General features: G+C 42.5%; 1 protein-coding gene across 1 annotated transcript in view; it reads left to right on the top strand.

Moving 5' to 3' along the window:
• Positions 1-19,955, top strand: part of STK24 (serine/threonine kinase 24) — a 49,879-nt gene extending 29,924 nt beyond the window's left edge. The window contains exons 5-10 of the mRNA XM_054399949.1: positions 2,617-2,802; positions 3,075-3,220; positions 6,225-6,348; positions 7,583-7,651; positions 15,735-15,871; positions 19,919-19,955. Coding sequence (XP_054255924.1) covers positions 2,617-2,802; positions 3,075-3,220; positions 6,225-6,348; positions 7,583-7,651; positions 15,735-15,871; positions 19,919-19,955 — 699 coding nt within the window. The remainder of the gene's footprint in view (positions 1-2,616; positions 2,803-3,074; positions 3,221-6,224; positions 6,349-7,582; positions 7,652-15,734; positions 15,872-19,918) is intronic.
• Positions 19,956-20,031: the final 76 nt, after the last annotated feature.

Genomic DNA, 20,031 nt, shown 5'->3' with positions numbered 1-20,031 from the left:
TTAAGGCTCAGAGATAAAAAATCATGCATTTTTGAAGCGTGCTGGTTTATTTCAGGATTTGACAAATGCATACATTTTGTGCATTTATTTCTTCTAAAAAGCATAACAATGTCAAAAAAAGTCCAAATTTAGGTTCCCAGTACTGTGTTCTCAAAATTATGTGAAGCTTTTTGGACTACTTTATGCATATGTGAGCTCTGTGTTCTTTTGCTTCCACAGAGATTTTGTCCATTCCATTCTTGCTTTGTTCAGTCCAGCTCCCAAACAGGTTAATGTCTTTAAGATATTCTTTCTTAGAACATTTATTGCAAGGCATATTTGCAAGGCATTCCAACACTTGTCTTTGTTGCCTCAGAAATTATCAAGGTTTGTGATTTTTGACATAGATATGGAAAATTTCAACAGCTTTACCTCAACAGAAGGAAAATATTCTTTTCTGTAAGGCTGCCCAGAGGTGAAGTCTCCTTCTCTATAGAGTTTCAAGACCCATCTGAATGCGTTCTTGTGAGACCTGCCCTGGGTGATCCTCCTTTGGCAAGGTGTTTGGACTCAGTCTCCAGGGGTCCTTTCCAACTGCTACCATTCTGTGCTTCTATGATTCTGTCAGACTTTAGCAAATAATTCAAACTGACGTATTTGAGAACATAGGTTTTCCAGGTGGTTTGTGTGAAAAAGTTAGCTGTAATTCTCCATTTGAATGTGGTCAGTAGCTAATCTGTGAGGGGTATTTGATACCAAAAATTTCAACTTTGGTTTTCTGTTTTAGCCCCAGTAATTTAAGGGGTTGATAAAATCTAGCTGCTGAAGAAACTATCAACCATGAGGAAAAATAGTGAAGTGTCAAAACATTACTTTACTAGTTATATTAAATCTATCAGCTCTTTTTAATTTATTTTCCTGTTTTTGTATTTGTTTGTTTATATTTTCCTGTACCATTTATTTCCTTCTCTATGAGCTATTTGTTTGTTGATACAATGTCCTCATAGGAACTTTTCCTTCTATTTCCTTCCTATTGTTTTGGCAGTCATTCTTACCTCTTCCTCCTATTTTGATTATTTTTTTCCATATGAAATATTTTTTTTTTCCTACTTCAGTTTTCCCATATCTAATTCTCTATCCTTTCTACTCTAACTTCTAACAAAAGAAGTAAATTCTTAATTTAAAAATATTTTTCTCTTGCATGTAGCCTCTTACAGAAAGATCCTTATAGGAGCTTCAGGGTCAAGCTAAATTTTTACTCCCTAGAATGGAAGAGGAAAACCTTATGGCAGCACTGCAATAAATAGTAGTTACCAGTAATTTGCTGGCTCTTAACTGAACTTGGAAGAGTAATTTCTGTTCAAGATTTGAAATTGTAAAAATTGTAATATCTTGTAAAACAGTGGTGATACAGTATCATTGTCTTTTAAAGTATGCTCCTCCATCCCCATTTGGAGAACCGGTTTGTGCTTGTTCTGGTGTTTCATTGCCACAGAGAAGCACATCCTAGAAATGTCTGGTCAGATACACATGGAATTAGTACTTAATCCCTATTTTGAGATCCTTTCCTATCTGTGAATGGAGACATTACAGTGCCAGGTGAATTCGGGAAGTTTATTCTTGTTGCTTCCAACAGGAATGGGCTTCCAGAACCCATCTTGGACTTCAGAGAGTTGAGTGTGCAGCTGCAGTGTGCATTTTTTGAAGAGGAAGATCACTAGAAGTAGAAAGCTATAAATGAATGAAGGGGGGAAAAAGTGTTTATATACCTCTGTGTATGCATGTGGATATCTATGCCCATGTACACATAAATTTGATTTTTATTCTTACATATACACATGCTCCACCTGTGACAGAAAGTCTAGCAGAAAAAAAGTCTGTCCATTTACATCACCTTAATATGTTCCTCTTGAGAAACTGAAATTCAGAAAAATTGGAACTAATAATGCCCCATTGTTACCACAAAGACTTATCTCTGCAGGTGATCTGAAGTTTGCTTCAGGTCAGATCTTCTTGGCCTGCAAGACAGGGCTCACAGGAGAAGGTCTGCAAAGCATATGTGGTAGAAAACTACTGTCAACATTTCAGAAGCTACTTGGACCAAATACTTAACTTGTTTTAGTCAACGTTTTTAGTTAAAAAAGTTGAATAACACTGTTGTAGACCACATTTCTCTGATCTGTAAATAATAATGATCTATAAGACAGAGTTAAACCCCAGGAAAATTAGAGTCTCATATAATAAATTTCTAATGGTTGTACTAGCTGATGCTTGTTGAGGGAAAATCTTGTGCATGTTATATTTACCTTTATGCCAATATTTGAGTTTTACCCCATGTTTACATATTACACTTGAATATGGTGGATAAAATGCTAGTTCATAACAGCTTTACCATTACTTAGAAAACGATTTATGCTTGTAATAATAATAATGGATTTTATTGCAATTACTAACTGTTCTTATCTCAACCCATGAGTTTTCTTTCTTTTACTCTTCTAATTCCTGCTGGGGAAGGGTGGGGGGAGTGAGTGAGTGGCTGTGTGGTACTTAGTTGTCAGCTGAGGTTAGACCATGACAGCAAGCAACACTGTTATTTCTCTTTCTCCAACTTAATCTTAAAAGCACGGTTTCTTGCAGGCAGATATCTGGTCGTTAGGCATAACAGCCATAGAACTTGCAAAAGGAGAGCCACCTCATTCAGAATTACATCCAATGAAGGTCTTGTTCCTCATTCCAAAGAACAATCCACCAACACTGGAAGGAAATTTCAGTAAATCCCTCAAAGAATTTGTTGAGGCCTGCTTAAACAAGGACCCAAGCTTTGTGAGTTTCATCTGTTTGTCAATGTATAGTAGAGAACTTGACTGGGTTACTTGAATGAGTGCAGTTCTGCTTTTCTAATATGGAGTGGTACATTCACCACCAGCATGTTGAGTTTAAGGGTTTGGGGTTTTTTTGTCTTTTTTTTCTTTTCTAGATACTGTATATATTTAAGATCTCATTTGTATCAAGACTGAAGTCTGAATTTCTTAACCTTTTTACAGTGAGTCACTGAACACTCTCTAAAACAGTAATTTTTTAAAATTTTTTTTAAGAGACCTACCGCGAAAGAACTCTTAAAACACAAATTTATTTTACGAAACTCAAAGAAAACTTCCTACCTGACTGACCTTATTGATAGGCACAAGAGATGGAAGTCTGAACAAAGTCATGACGACTCCAGTTCTGATGATTCAGATACGTAAGTTTGATGAGTTTTTAAAATATCCTCTGTAACTGTAGGTGCCAAGTAGCTATTTTCAGCACATATATGAGTCTTCTATGATTTACAGCTTTTAAGCTTAGCAGCCTTGGTAAACTAATGAAATCTTGCTGTCAGAACTGCAAAGGGGTGCTTGTGAGACAATTTAATGTTATGTCTGAGCCTGCTTTCCCCTCTTCTGCTTCCACAGCAGCCTTTTTATTACATTCATAAAAGGGTGAGTTGATGTGGCTTGCTGGAAGACCAACTTTACAAATCAAGGAATGTTTTTATGCTGGACCAATTTACTAGAGCCCATTATGGAATCATGGAATCATTTTGGCTGAAAGAAACCTTTAAGATCAAGTCCAACCATTAACCCAACACTGCTAGGTCAGCACTAAACCATGCCCTTAAGCACTACATCTACACATCTTTTAAATTCTTCCAGGGATGACGAATCCATGACTTCCCAGGGCAGCCTGCTCCAGTGTTTTACAGTTCTTTTAGTGGAGAAGTTTTTCCTAATATCCTAACTTAAACCTCCCCTGGCACAACTTGGGTCAGTTTTCTTTTGTCCTATCATATGTTACTTTGGAGAACAAACTGAACCCCACCTTACTAAAACCTTCTTTCAGATAGTTGTAGAGAGCCATAAGGTTTCCCCTGAGCCTTCGTTTTTCCAGGTTCGAAGAATGAAGTTCCTCAGCTGCTCCTTGTAAGATGTTTTCTCTAGACCTCACAATAGATTTTTTGCCCTTCTCTGGACATGCTGCAGGACCTCAATGTCCTTTTGTACTGAGGAACCCAAACTGAACACAGTGTTGGAGGTGTGGCCTTGCTAGTGCCAAGTGCAGGGTGACAGATCACTTCCCTAGTTCTGCTTGCCACACTATTTCTGACACAAACCAGAATGCTGTTGATCTTGGCCACCTGGGCACACTGCTGGATAGTATTGAGTCAGCTATCAACCAATGTCACTGTGTTTCCATCTGTGTTCAATAAAAGATGGAGATTATCTTCAGTCCTCATTTTGCTCTTAATGTACTTACAGAAATATTTTTAATTGTTTTTGCATGGTAGCCAGATTAAGTTCTAGCTGGGCTTTGGCCTTTCTAATGTTCTCCCTGTATAACCTTACAAAAGCTTTGTCTTCCTGAGTGGCCTGCCCCTTCTTCCACAGGCCATAGCCTTTTCTTCCTGAGTTCCAGCCAAAGCTCTGTTTAGCTGTGCCAGCTTTCTTCTGCATTGGCACATCTTAAGTCTCACAAAAATCACTTGCTCTTGTGCCTTAAAGATTTTTGCCTGCACAATGTCCAGCCTTTTATGGAGTCCTGTGCCCTACAGGACTGCCTCCCAAAGGACTCTGTAAGTTAGTCTTCTGAACTGATCAAAGTCTGCCCTCAGGTAGTCCAAGGTGGCAGTTTTACTGACCCCTTTCCTTAGTTTCCCAAGAATCGAAAACTCTACTATTTTATGATCACCATGCCCAAGATGGCCTCCAACCATCACATCACCCAGAATTCCTCTGTTCATGAGCAGGTCTAGCAGCAAGCCTTCCCTGGTTGGCTCATGTACCAGCTAGTTGTGTCAAGATGTTAGCTTCCACACACTCTAGGAACCTCCTAGATTGTTTATTCTTTGCTGTGTTGTGTTCCAGTAGACATTTGATAAGTTGAAATCCCTCACAAGAATAAGGGTTAGTGATTGTGAGACTTCCCTCAGCTGCTTGTAGAATATTTTGTGTGCCTCTTCATCCTGGGTGGGTGGTCAGTAACAGACTGTTGCCATGATGTCTGTCCTGTTGGCCTTCCTTCCTCCTCATTCTTACCCATAAACACTCAACCCTTTCATTGCTGTCATTATGCTCAAGACAAACACTCCCTAGCATACAGATCTACCCTACCACCTATTTTTTCTGAAGAGCTTGCAGCCATCCAAGAGAGTACTCCAGCTGTGTGAATCATCCCACCACATTTCCATGATGGCAACTAGATCAGTTTTCCTGCTGTCCTGTGGCTTCCAGCATCTCCTGTTTATTGCCCACGCTGCATGCACTGGTGTAGATGCACTCCAGCTGGACATTCCATACCTTTTTTGGAGGAAAAAGGCCTAATTCCCACTTGATCATTCCCAGCTGCTAGTGTATAGCTGCCTCTTTCAGTGACAGATGTGAGTTCTATGTGACGTCAAGCAGAAATCCTTGAGAACTTTCTCACACTGCTGATACGCTTTTTGACTTGGTAGGCTGTCCTAAATGCCTTTTGTACAATGGCCTCTAGATTGGTGGTTTTAATTGAGGACTTTCCTGCAAATCACTCTTAACTCACAGATCAGAAAGAAATTAACTTAGAGAATGATCTTTATGGTAGTGAGAGGAGACATGTAATGCAGTGACTGATTAGGGTCAGCATATTTTTGTTCTTTTAACTTAGCAGGACTTATAAAGAAATTACTATGCAATCCCTTAAAAAAATGAAGCAACAGATTGTTTTATAGTGATGTAGTTTGATAAAGTCAAGCTGTAACTGTGTTTTTTCACCTTTTTTTTTTTTTTAGGAGGTAAATTTGCCTTTTTAACAGGCTGGGGATAAATTGTCTTCCTCAAAAGTATTCTAAGCTAATATCTTAACTGCTAAGTCTTCTATTTTTTTCTACTTTCTATAATGATTTGAGGTACTCTGATTAAAGCCAGTTTTCAGATAGTAATAAAACACTTCATGTTACTTGTTTCTGTGACTTGAGAAAATGTTTTCAGTCTGTAATGCCTCTCTTTCTTTTAGAAGCTAATGTGTAGTGAAGTATCTTGAATTTAGTTTTTGAACTTCCCCAGAAGATAAATTATATTTACTTTTCATATTTGTGGTTATACTTACTGGCTTGCACAACAGAATCTTGATTTTGGTCTTGTTTCTAGATTTTTATGTTTAGCATGTAAATTGGATGAACATGGGCAATAAGGTGTAGGTAATAGAACTTCTCTTCTTTTCCCCCTCCCTTTAAGTGAACCAGATGGCCAGGCTTCAGGTGGGAGTGATTCAGGAGAGTGGATCTTTACAATAAGAGAAAAAGACCCCAAGAATCTAGAGAATGGAGCAGCCCAGTCTTTGGAGCTTCAAAGAAAAGAGGTGCTCAAAATACTGATTGTATTTTACAAGGAGATAATTCTTGCTATAATAATTTAGTGGGGTAATTTTTGTATCTTTAAATGGTAAAACTTTCAGAACTTCTGCTAAAAATGAATATTTGCCTTTCACAAAATGTCTTGAGTAAGTCTTTAAGTCTGGATATTCTCTAACTATGTCCTTTGTAGTTCATGACATATGTAACAAAATATTTCTGTAGTTTCTGAAATACTACCACTGGAAGATCTGGCAATATTTTATTTTAAAATCTTTTTGTAAATAAACTGCAACAGTAAAAAGGTAGATGAACTGGAGAAATACAAGTGAAATACTGTACCATGTGGGAGTGACCTCGTAAATACCAGCATACAAGTGGCTTTGAAGCTGCTCAGTAGAATTGGGGGGGTTGGATTTTGTTGTTATTTTGTTTGTTTGTTTTACTTTTGAGCTTGCATGTATTTGACATGCTACAACCTCAAATTTTAATCCAGCCTCTGTTTTCCACAGTGCTTTGGAACAATCTGTTGTAGAACACTTTACATTTTTGCATATACGTGTGTCCTGGTTTCAGCTGGGGTAGAGTTAATTTTCTTACTAGCAGCTGGCACAGTGTTGTGTTTTGGATTTAGTATGTGAACAATGCTGATAACACACTGATGTTTCAGTTGTTGCTAAAATCTGAAGTTAAGGGTTTTCCAGTTTGCCAAGCTCTGCCAGCAGGTGGGTGCACAAGAAGCTGGGGGTGGGGAACACAGCCCGGACAGATGACCTGACCTGGCCAGAGGGATGTTCAGAACCGCAGGATGTCATGGGGGGAGCTGGCTGGGCTGGGGCTGATCACTGCTTGGGAACAGGCTGAGCAGTGCTCAGCAGGTAGTGAGCAGTTGTACTGTGTATCAGCTGTCTTTCTTGGGTTTTAGTTTTTTCACTTTTTGTTCAATTATTTTCATCATCATAACTACTATTTATTTATTATTTATTATTGTTCTGCTTTTAAAAGTATTATTTTAGTTATTAAACTGTCATTAGCTCAACCCACAAAGTTTACTTTTTCCAGTTCTCCACCTGATGCCACTGGGAAGGGCAAAGAGTGAGCACATAGCTGCGTGGTGTTTAATTGCTGGTGGGGGTTAAACTGTGACAACATAGAAACAGATTTTCATTGATTAGAAACAGAATATAATGAAGATGTATTTTTCAGAGAAAAAATTGGTCAGAATTTTTATTTTCTTTAAAGGAAAAGGATACCCCAAAGAGGCCTGTATCACAATGTCTGTCTACAGTTATATCCCCTCTATTTGTAGAGGTAAGTTATTGCTTTTAAACTTAATGATTCCAGGATTTATGTCTCTGAAAAATAGAAAAAAACATGATGACTTGCACCTATAGATTTCTACAACCCCTTTGGATCTTGATGTATTATGGTCTTAGCTGTGTTCTTTGATTTTGTGCATATCTGCTTTTGAGATCTTCATTTTGCTTCTAACAGTACTTAATATGCATGGTAGGAACATCAACCATGCTTGCCTGGAGCAATGAGCATGAAAACCACAAAAGTATGCAAACGTTTAGATTGCAGTATTCCATTTTTTGACACAGCTTTATCCCTTTGTTATTTTATCTGTAACAAATCTCAAGATTGTTAGTGTTCCACAGTGGTATGGCTGTGGACCAGAGCAGCAAGAACTTAACTTTTTTGAATTCCAGTGTTGAAAGCTGTATTTTGTTCCCATTCTGAATTCTCCTTTTTTTTAAATATTTTTTCAAATACTTAAAAAAAAGGGGAAGCTAGATATATATGATGTGATTATTTAAAAAAGTTGATAGAACTCCATGAAGCAAAAACTCCCCTCTCACCCTAGCTTTGGTATGAAAATTTATTTAAATAATGATTTCAATCATAATTATTGTTACAAAAATTAATTTAGAGAATTTTTTCTCTTAAGAGGATGTTGTCTTAATTGTGTTCTAATGAATGAAATCCTGCTTCGGGGGATTATCATCAAATTTTGCATGCTGCAAGTATTAAGTGCAGAAAAGAAATTAAACTTATTTAAAGGAGACAATCTCTGTTTTGGTCATTCAGACTCCAGTATTCAGTCAGCCTGTCATTCTTCTATGTAAAGTAGATAAAAACTCCAAACAGGGATGTTGTGTTCATTTTTTGTTTTGTTTGGGTTGTTTTTTTGTTGTGTTTTTTTTTTAGACTTTCTTTTACAGTTCTTTATGTATTACCCATTTGAATTACCTACCCTTCATCTCCCAAAGAGTTTTCTGGTTGCTGTGCATCTCCTTTAGGTCTTCCTTCTCTTCTTCCAGCACCACACATGATATAGGTCCAGCATCCATCCACTGTCTTTCATTCTCCATCCTCCATTTTTACCCTTTCTTTATTTTTAGTTTTCTCTCCACCGTGCCCTTTATTGTCTGTCTTCTACATACCTCTGCTCTGGGTTTCTTTCTTCCCATGGTATTGTGAACTAGTTGCTGTGTCATTCGTTGCTTTTCTTGCTTTTCATCTTCAAGGCAATTCTTTTAATTTCCACTTGCTGATCCCTGTAAGTATATGTGATTTTACTGCAGTCCCCTATTAAAATTGCCATTTACTTTCATCTCTGTAGTGTGTAGAGGCTACAGAAAATTTATTCTTCATGCACTTGTTTGTTGTATCTTCATACTTTGAAGAAGCCTCTTGGTCTGATACCTTCTGTTGGGTCTATGCTTTAGACTCTTCTTCCATGCAACTTCTAGCAGATAGCCACAACTTTCCCAATCTGTTCTAGAGTATCAATGCAAAGTTTTGTTTTTTCTGATGAGCATAGCGATTGTCTCTGCTGTCTAGAGGAAGCCTTATATTTTCAGTGTTCCATTCATTCAACATTCAAGCTGCTGATATCTGCAACATTAGGAATTATTGCTAGCTAAATTAGTGAATTAATCCATGGAACTCATCCAAAAAGAACAAAACTGATCAATCGGACCAGGGGCTTCACAGCTTTTGGCACAGAAGACAGGTGTATAAAAACAGCTGCTGTTTTTATGTAATCTCACAGGGGAAGGTTGTGCTTTGCATCCTTCTTTTCCAGTTGAGCTCTGATACAATTTAGGAGTCTTACCTAAAGAGCTGCCACTCTGTGTTGCTGTCAGTAATCTGAATCTTGGTGCAGTTCAGCAAAACAATTTAAGAGAACAGACAAACAAAATGCCTAACCTCAGACAAACTCTCCAAACAACAGAAAACAAGACAACGCCCTGAAAACGAACTGAATGGTTGTGCTCACCAACCTGATCTCCTTCTATGATCAGGTGACCCGCCTGGTGCATGTGGGAAAGGCTGTGGATGTAGTCTACCTGGACTTCAGCAAGGCCTTTGACACTGTCCCCCACAGCAAGCTCCTGGCTAAGCTGTCAGCCTGTGGCTTGGACAGCAGCACTCTGCGCTGGGTTAGGAACTGGCTGGAGGGCAGAGCCCAGAGAGTGGTGGTGAAGGGTGCCACATCCAGCTGGCAGCCTGTCACTAGTGGTGTCCCCCAGGGATCAGTGCTGGGCCCCATCCTGTTCAATATCTTTATTGATGACCTGGATGAGGGGATTGAGTCCATCATCAGTAAATTTGCAGATGACACCAAGCTGGGAGCAGATGTTGATCTGTTAGAAGGTAGAAGGGCTCTGCAGAGGGACCTTGACAGGCTGGACAGATGGGCAGAGTCCAACAGGATGGCATTCAACAAGTCCAAGTGCCAGGTGCTGCACTTTGGCCACAACAACCCCATGCAGAGCTACAGGCTGGGGTCAGAGTGGCTGGAGAGCAGCCAGGCAGAGAGGGACCTGGGGGTACTGGTTGACAGCCACCTGAACATGAGCCAGCAGTGTGCCCAGGTGGCCAAGAGAGCCAATGGCATCCTGGCCTGCATCAGGAATAGTGTGGCCAGCAGGAGCAGGGAGGTCATTGTACCCCTGTACACAGCACTGGTTAGGCCACACCTTGAGTACTGTGTCCAGTTCTGGGCCCCTCAGTTTAGGAAAGATGTTGAATTGCTGGGGCATGTCCAGAGAAGGGCAACGAGGCTGGTGAGAGGCCTTGAGCACAAGCCCTATGAGGAGAGGCTGAGGGAGCTGGGACTGTTTAGCCTAGAGAAGAGGAGGCTCAGGGGAGACCTCATTGCTGTCTACAACTACCTGAAGGGAGGTTGTAGCCAGGAGGGGTTTGGTCTCTTCTCCCAGGCAACCAGCAGCAGAACAAGAGGACACAGTCTCAAGCTGTGCCAGGGGAGGTTTAGGGTGGAGGTGAGGAGAAAGTTCTTCACAGAGAGAGTGGTTGGCCATTGGAATGTGCTGCCCAGGGAGGTGGTGGAGTCACCATCCCTGGAGGCGTTCAAGAGGGGATTGGACGTGGCACTTGGTGACATGGTTTAGATAGGCATGAGGTGTAGGGTGACAGGTTGGACTCGATGATCCTTGAGGTCTCTTCCAGCCTTCTTGATTCTATGATTCTATGATTCTGTTTATGGTCTTCAGTTACCAGCTATCACCTTGATGTGTTTTTTTTCATTATGGAAGGACACTAGCTGAGTACTGTGTGCAGTGACTCATTCTGGGTTCCTTTTTTTGAAGGCAGGAGATCCAGAGGTGTCCTTTGTTCCAATTGTTGTTTGCTTCCATCATCTTTGTCCTCAAGCTGTGACTTGCCAGTTTAGACTAAGAAAGGTTTAGTCATTACTGGTAAAAAAGGTATTTGTGTCTTCCTCTTACCTATGCTTTGTATACAGGATCTTAGGATCATAGAATCAACCAGGTTGAAAGAGACCTCCAAGATCATCCAGTCCAACTGATCACCCAGCCCTATCCAATCAACTAGACCATGGCACTAAGTGCCTCATCCAGTCTTGTCTTGAACACCTCCAGTGATGGCAACTCCACCACCTCCCTGGGCAGCCTATTCCAATGGGCAATCACTCTCTCTGTGAAGAACTTCCTCCTAACATCCAGCCTATGCCTCCCCTGGCACTGCTTGAGACTCTGTCCCCTCATTCTGTTGCTGGTTGCCTGGGAGAAGAGACCAACCCCCACCTGGCTACAGCCTACTTTGAGGTAGTTGTAGACAGCAGTGAGGTCATCCCTGAGCCTCCTCTTCTCCAGGCTAAACAACCCCAGCTCCCTCAGCCTCTCCTCATAGGGTTTGTGCTCCAGACCCCTCACCAGCTTCATTGCCCTTCTCTGGACACGTTCCAGTACCTCAACATCTCTCTTGAATTGAGGGGCCCAGAACTGGACACGGTACTCAAGGTGTGGCCTGACCAGTGCTGAGTACAGGGGTACAATGACCTCCCTGCTCCTGCTGGCCACACTATTCCTGATGCAGGCCAGGATGCCATTGGCTCTCCTGGCCACCTGGGCACACTGCTGGCTCATGTTCAGCCTACTATCAATCAGCACCCCCAGGTCCCTTTCTGCCTGGCTGCTCTCCAGCCACTCTGTCCCCAGCCTGTAGTGCTGCTTGGGGTTGTTGTGGCTAATGTGTAGAACCCTGAACTTAGCCTTGTTAAATCTCATCCCATTGGCCTCTGCCCACCCATCCAGCCTGTCAAGGTCCCTCTGCAGGGCCCTCCTACCCTCCAACAGATCAACACCTGCTCCTAACTTGGTGTCATCTGCAAACTTACTGATGATGGACTCAATTCCCTCATCCAGATCATCAATAAAGATATTGAACAGGATGGGCCCAGTACTGATTCCTGGGGGACACCACTAGTGACTGGCTGCCAGCTGGATGTGGCACCATTCACCACCACTCTCTGGGCCCAGCCCTCCAGCCAGTTCTTGTCCCATTTCAGAGTGAATCTGTCCAAGCCACGAGCTGCCAGCTTTGCCAGGAGCTTGTTGAGGCAGACAGTGTCAAAGGCTTCGCTGAAGTCCAGGCAGACTACATCCACAGCCTTCCCCACATGCACCAGGTGGGTAACCTGATCATAAAAGGAGATCAGGTTGGTCAGGCAGGACCTGCCCCTCCTGAATCCATGCTGGCTGTGCCTGACTCCCTGACCATCTTGTAGGTTCTGTGTGATTGTACTCAGGACCACCTGTTCCATAACCTTGCCTGGCACCGAGGTCAGGCTGACAAGTCTGTAATTTCCTGGTTCCTCTTTCAGGCCCTTTTTGTGGATGGGCATCACACTGGCCAGTCTCCAGTCATCAGGGACCTCACCTGTGAGCCAGGACTGCTGATAAATGATGGAGAGTGGCTTGGCCAGCTCACCTGCCAGCTCTCTCAGCACCCTAGGATGGTCCCATGGACTTGTGAGGATCCAAGTGGGTCAGCAGGTCCCTTACTGCTTCCTCCTGGATTACAAGAGACTGTACTGGTCCCCAACTCCATCTGCCAGTTCAGGAGGCAGTTCAGTTGTCCTGAAGTTGTCCTGAAGACAACCTGTCCCACTATTGAAGACTGAGGCAAAGAAGGTGTTAAGTACCTCTGCCTTTTCCTTGTCTTTTGTTACTATATTCCCCTCCCTAGCCAATAAGGAGTGGAGGTTGTCCTTGCCTCTTCTTTTGCCATTCATATATTTATAGAAATATTTTTTATTCTCCTTTACAGCCGTGGCCAGTCTAAGTTCTAAATGGGCTTTTGCCTTTCTATTTTTTTTCCTACAAGACTTAGCAATGTCCTTAAACTCATCCTGGGATACCTCCCCTTTTTTCCAAAGGTGATACACCCTCTTTTTTTCCCTTAATTCCTTTAGAAGCTCCTTGCCCATCCAGTCTGGTTGTCTCCCTCATCGGCTCCTCTTCCAGCACATGGGCACAGCCTGTTCCTGTGCCTTCAGGAGTTCTTTCTTGAAGTAGGTCCAGCCCTCCTGGACCCCTTTGTTTTTAAGGGCTGCTTCCCAAGGAACTTTCCCAGTTAGTTCCTTCAATAAGCCAAAGTCTGCCCTTCGGAGGCCAGGGTGGAGGTTTTGGTGCTGCCCCTGCTGGTTTCACCATATATTGAAAACTCAATCATCTCATGGTCACTGGACCCCAGGCAGCCTCCCACCACCACATCTCCCACCAGCCCTTCCTTCTCTATTTGTGAACAGCAAGCCAGGCAGGGCTGCACCCCTGGTAGGCTCATGTAAGAGCTGGGATAAGAAGCTATCCTCCATACACTCCAGGAACCTTCTAGACTGCCTCTTCTCTGCAGTGTTCAATTCCCAGCAGATGTCTGGAAGGTTAAAGTCACCCACAAGAACATTGGCAGGAGATCTTGAGGCAGCCTCCAGCTGCTTGAAGAAAATTAAATCAACCTCTTCTTCCTGGTTGGGTGGTGTATGACAGACTCCAACCAGGATGTCGGGCTTGTTGGCCTTCCCCCTAATTCTTACCTGTAGGGACTCAACCTGATCATCCTTAGTCTCAACCTCCATGATGTCCAGGGCCTCCCTAATATACAGGGCCACTCCTCCACCCCTTCTCCCTCTCCTGTCTCTCCTGAAGAGTCTGTAGCCCTTGATTACAGCACTCCAGTTGTGAGTGTCATCCCACCATGTTTCTGTGATGGCAACAACATCATAGTTTTCCTCCTGTACCAAGACTTCCAGCTCCTCTTGTTTGTTACCCATTCTGTGTGCATTAGTGTACACACACTTCAGCTGGGCTGCTGGTCTTGCCCCTGTCTGTGGCTTACCACCCTCAGCCTCCTTTGGTTCATCTCTAGTACTGCTGTGTTTAACCCCCTCGTCCTTCAAGCCTAGTTTAAAGCCCTTTCAACATCTTGCTCTTAAGCATCCTGGATGCAGTGAAGAGAGAACGAGCAGCCAAAGAGTACAGAGGCTCTCATACTGCTGTGGTTGTACCTCAGCTGTTGTACACACACAGAGCTCTCTCAATTTTTTTATTTTTGCTGAGAGCTGAGTTACTCTCAGGAGGGTCCTCTAATATACCTAAAAGCCACCACTAAATGTGGAACTACAACAATATGGGTTTTTTTCCCCCTTTGTTTCCCAGTGCTTCCCAATGTGGGTTTTTTTCCTTACAAAGCTCTTCCTTTTTAAAGAAAAATCTTTCATCAGTGCTGATATCAACTCCTGTAGTTCCTGACACCTGTTGAAAATCCACTTCAGAAAGTTCTGAAAGGCTGCTGTAGTGCTTGCACGTCTCAGAAGAACTTCACTGCCACTTTGTTCCCTTTGGAATGTCTTGTACTACACGTGAACTCAAAATTGTCTTGATCTATTAATTTTGGCTGCCTTCTAGGGGTCATGTTTATTCCATGTGACAGTTGTCTGTGCTATACTTAAGCAGGGCCAAAAGTGTATACATGCCCACATTATAGCCCAGAAAGTGGCACAAACTTTCTATTTGTTCAGGCTAAGCTTTCTTCATTGCTGGCTGTAACGACATAAAGACAGACTGGCTATAGGTCCAGCATTCAGAGATGACTCTGTTGAATAATTCATAGAGAAGTATTTAAAAAGAAAAAAAAAAGTATTTCACTGTTCTTCAATTCTGTATAAATAACTCAGCTTTGGTCCAAAAAGCATTTTTAAGCCACATCAGCTTTCAACTTGAGTATTTTTTTTCCATCAGTGGGTTTTTTGTTTTGGTTGGTTTTGATTTTATTTTTTTCCTGGACAAGTAACTTTTGATTCCATCTTTATTCAGAGGATGCTGCAAAGCAGCTCTTGACAACAGCTGTAGTGATAAGTACAACTTGTAAATACAGACATCCACCCTGCTGGGAAAGTCCAGTCCCTGAAAGAAGACCATGCCTTCATTCACTCTTACTACAAGTGACATGATGCTTTCTTCCAAAGCAGCTCAGACCCAGCTGAGATTTTTGAATGCTCTGTAGTGAGTTCTGAGAAAGCATTTTGCCAGTCATACTCAGCATCTTATGCCAGCTCTTACAAAGTGAGACCTTCACTCTCAGCCCTCAGTTCTTGCCTAATCATGGGATCCTTCGCTTCAGTGGGGAGGTGAGAGGGTGCTCAGGGTAGTCTGTTGGTAGAGCTGTCAGGATGAAAACTTTTTCTAACTGTGCTTTCACAAGTGCACCTGCAGTGTGTGTGTGTGTATATATATATATATATAAAAGCTATATGTGAGTATGTATAAACAGCACATCTTGAAACTGGGGAGCTATAGGTAAACAGTGCATTTGTCATAGCTTTGGATGTAGGCACACTAAAAAGGGTATGTGAACAATCGAAGACTTACAAAGATGAATGCCACCCTGATAACTACTGCAAAGATTAAGTTCAGGATCAAAGGTCTTCAGGATGTGTAGGTGAATAATGAAAGCCAAATCTTGACATTGTGAGCACTGTTGGCCACTTCCTAACAAGCTTCTGCATTATACTGTAATATGTATGAATATCTTATTAATATATCTCTTCCTGCTTTTCTTTCAGTTGAAAGAGAAGAGTGAAATGTGTGGTGGTAACACAGATTCCATAGAAGAACTGAGAAAGGCTATTTATTTAGCTGAAGAGGCTTGCCCAGGCATTGCAGATAACATGGTGTCACACCTCCTGCAGAGGCTTCAGAGGTAATGAAGCTGTTTCACAAAGACCTACAGAGCTGTGCAGATCTGAGTCTACAAATATTTGACTATGGTTAAATTGAAAGAATTTCTACTTGAAAGAGAGGAAACATACCACCTGTGCTTAAAGTTGGTACAATTGTATTTGCTTAGTAGAAAAAAAGATAATCCTGTTAGCAGTTCTGATGCCTGGCTGCAGGTGACAGCCCCCCATAGGTATGTTCATCCTGTTGCTATGCACACTGCGTGTCAGATGAGGCTGGGCAGCCTTTTCCTTTTGCAGTTCCTGTAAGGGACATTCATGCTCTTTTTTGTATCTTGGGTGTATGTTGCAGAGGATGCCTTATGCCACTCTTCATTTCTTCACCCACTGTGATAAATGGACTGTTCACTTAGTTTGTGTTTCTTGCAGTCACCTAGTAAGTGGTTCATTGTTCATTCATTAGAGATAGTCTCTATGGCCTCTTGGTTGTACCTTGAAACTCTACATTTTCTATTACTTCAAAAGGCCCACTCTCATAAGAGATTTTCTGACTGCCTAGATTAGGAATAGATTCTTACCAACACTCAGTTTGCTGTTCTTTTAAATGCTGCACAAGAACAGATCAGGGCTGTACATTTTAGAATTACTGCTTGAAGAAATTTTAAATGCATCCTTGAATGGAGCCCACAGCTCTCCTGAATCTACACCATACAGGTTGGATTGCTTGGTACAAGAAAAAAACTGTGTCAATGATTAATCTTAGAATCCTATCTTGGAAAAGATGACCTTGAGCTGGTATCTCTCTTACAGTATCTCTAATCACAGCTTGTTAAAGTTTATGAATTCACATCTCTGTTGTTAAAGCAGGGGATGGCTAAGTTAACACTTTGTCATTCAGTCAGTGCTCAGAAACCTGCAAGCAATGATTATTTCTTGCTGTCTGGGCTGGTAAGCATCTCTGGTATTAAAACGTCATTCCTTGATTCTCCTTTCTATTGATCCTGGTAGGCTTGAAAGAGTTCCTGGAGCTTCCATCTCAGTTTCTGTTATGTGTTCCAAAAGTGATCCCATTTTTTTATCAGTCAAATATTTCTGTGTCACGTTTTTATCAGCCAGGCATAAGACCTTCCTGGAACTGGGAATCTCAGTGAGTTTTGATCACAGAATGCTAGGGTTTGGAAGAAGGACCTTCTCCAGGGCAGGACTAGATTGGACCTAGTCCAACACCCCTGCTGAAGCAGGTATGCCTAGATCACATTGCACAGGAATACTTCCAGGTGGGTTTTGAAAGCCTCTAGAGCAGGAGACTCTACCACCTCTCCAGCAGTCTGTTGCAGTGCTCTGTCACCCTCAAAGTAAAGAAATTTCTCCTTAAGTTCAAGTGAAACCTCCCATGCTCCTGTTTGTACCTGTTGCCCCTTGTCCTATTGCTGGGCACCACTGAAATGAGCTCAGCCCCATCCTCATGACCACCCTTTAGATATTTATATACATTGATAAGATCCCCTCTCAGTCCTCTCTTCTTCAGGCCAAAGAGCACCAAGTCTCTCAGCCTCTCCTCATAAAAGAGATGCTCCAGTTCCCTAATTATCTTCATGGCCCTCTGCTGGACTCTCACCAGTAGTTCCTTGCCCCTCTTAAACTGGGAAGCCCAGAAATGGACACAATACTTGAGGTGCAGCCTCAGAAGGGCAAAGCAGAGTGGAAGGAGAACCTGCTGGCCACTCTTCTTAATGCACCCCAGGACACCATTGGCTTTCTTGGCCCCGAGCACACATTGCTGGCTCATGGCTAACTTGCTGTCCACCAGCACTCCCAGGTCGTTCTCCACAAAGCTGCTTTCCAGTAGGTCAACCCTAGCCTGTGCTGATGTATGATGCAGGACTCTTGCCCTTGCTGAATTTTGTGAGTTTCCCCTCTGCCTAACTCTCCAGCCTGTCCAGGTCTCTCTGAATGGCAGCACAGTGTTCTGGTGTGTCAGCCACTCTTCCCCGTTTTGTATCATTGGCAAACTTGCTGAGTGATTACTCTGTCCCTTCTCCCAAGCCATTGATGAATGTGTTGAACAACACTGGCCCCTGTACTGAACTCTGAGGAACACCACTAGCCACAGGCCCTAATCCAGACCCTGCACCATTGATCACCACCCTCTGAGCTCTGTTACTCAGACAGTTCTCAATCCACCTCACTCTCCACTCATCTAACCACACTTCATAAGCTTATTTATGAGGATGTTACAGGAGGCAGTGTCAGAAGCCTTGCTAAAGTTGAGGTAGACAACATCCCCTGCTCTCCCCTCATCTACCCAGCTGGTTACACCATCACAGAAGGTGATCATATTGGTCAAGCATGATTTCCCCTTCATGAATCCATGTTGAGTACTCCTGATAGTCTGTTTTGCCTCCATATGCTTAGAGATGACCTCCAGAATGAGCTATTTCGTCACCTTTCCAGGGATGGAGGTGAGGCTGACTGACCTATAGTTTCCTGATTCCTCCTCCTTGCCCTTTTTGAAGATTGGAGTGACACTGGCCGTCCTCCAGTCCTCAGGCACCTTCCCTGTTCTCCATGACCTTCCAAAAATGATGGAGAGTGGCTTAGCAATAACCTCAGCCAGCTCCTTCAGCACCTGTGGGTGCCTTCCACGGATTTGTTGGTGACCAGTTTGTCTAGATGATCTCTAACCCAGTCCTTCTTGACTAAGGGAGTTTTCCTTCCTCCAGGCTTGCTTTCTTACCTCCAGGAACTGGAATTCCTGAGAATCAGTCTTAGCAGTAAAGACTGAAGCACAGGAGGAATTCAGTAACTATATCTTCCCTGTATCCTCTGTCACCAGGTCACCCACCTCATCTAGCAGCAGGCCCACATTTTGCTTGGTGCTCCTTTTCCTACTGATGTGCTTAATTACTGATGCTGCAATCAAAGCTGAAAATGACCCACTGAGACAGCCTTTCCACTGGGCACTTCTTTTGTGGGTACTGGAGATGATCTTCCTTGTTCCTGTCACAACAGCAACAGTCATCATTTTTGTCCTAGGAGACAGATTTCAAAACCTTTATCTACAGATTCAGCATTTTTGTTTTCCTTCTGTTCTGCTTCCATGGACTACTGCCACTTTTCTGGGTCATCACGTCTTGTCACAGTGGGGGCAGGCTCTTAATTTACTTTGAAGGAGAGCAAGAAAAACTTACAGAGAATGTTTGCTGATGGGTCATTTCTGGGTGAACTTTCTCTTATTCCAGGGATGATACTCAGCTAGTACATGATCATGACTAGCACTCCTTCCAGAAAACAAGTGAAAGTAATTAATAGCAGGATCCTCCCCTAAAAAGAAGTTTGAACCATTCCAGACCTTAGTAGGTATCCCTCATGGATAGAGCTGTTTTTGAGGATGCTGAACTTCTAAAATAAGTATTTCCTTCTTGTTTGAGTACTACCAGAAATGTGTTCTGTTACAGCATTAAGTCATTCATTGTATCCACTTTCAATGTCCTCTCAATCTGAAAGCTAATTATCAAAGATGGCTCTTCAACAATGTGTTTCTAATGAGCTTTCCATTGCCCTTGCAACTGGTTAAAACTGAGTTTGCCAAGTTTGTCTGAATTACTCTTGGAGGAGCTGTCCAGTAACTTGAGTGAATCCATTTACCTTCCCCCTCCAGTTTTGATCAAGTTTATGAAAGGCTTAACATGATTTTAGTGTGTGCTTCTTTCTTTGGGTGGTTTAAGAATCTGCTTAGACCAAGAAATACAGGTTTCTTGCCCCAATAATACTCTGGAAAGATTATGATGTAAAGTTGGCAAGTAGGGAAGCTGGAATCACTGCACGTTGCCCCCAGTATATGGAATTCCTACACTTCCCAGTAACACACTTGAACACAGGTTGCTGCTATCATTGAGAAAAACAGCACAGTTCCAACAGGCTGTGTTTTACAGGGTGTGCAGCTCTGTGGCCTCTTTCTTTGTGACAGCAGTGGTGGGTAAAATTCTGCAAGAAAGAAGGCTGGAACATCACTGCTGCAGATCACCTTTCTGAAAGCCACAACAGTAACTATTTCTTCTCCTTTTCAGATATTCATTAGCTGGAGGAAGCACTTCATCCTACTGATGTGGCGTTCCTGGCTTTTTATAAGACAACAGAGATCCCATGGCATCTGCACCGAAGGCATGCTTCTGCCTCTCAG

Source organism: Indicator indicator, chromosome 1 (genome assembly GCF_027791375.1).
Source record: "Indicator indicator isolate 239-I01 chromosome 1, UM_Iind_1.1, whole genome shotgun sequence".
Classification (NCBI taxonomy): Eukaryota; Metazoa; Chordata; class Aves; order Piciformes; family Indicatoridae; genus Indicator; species Indicator indicator.
Note: the sequence above shows the minus strand (reverse complement) of the source record. Positions and strands in the feature narration are given on the sequence as shown.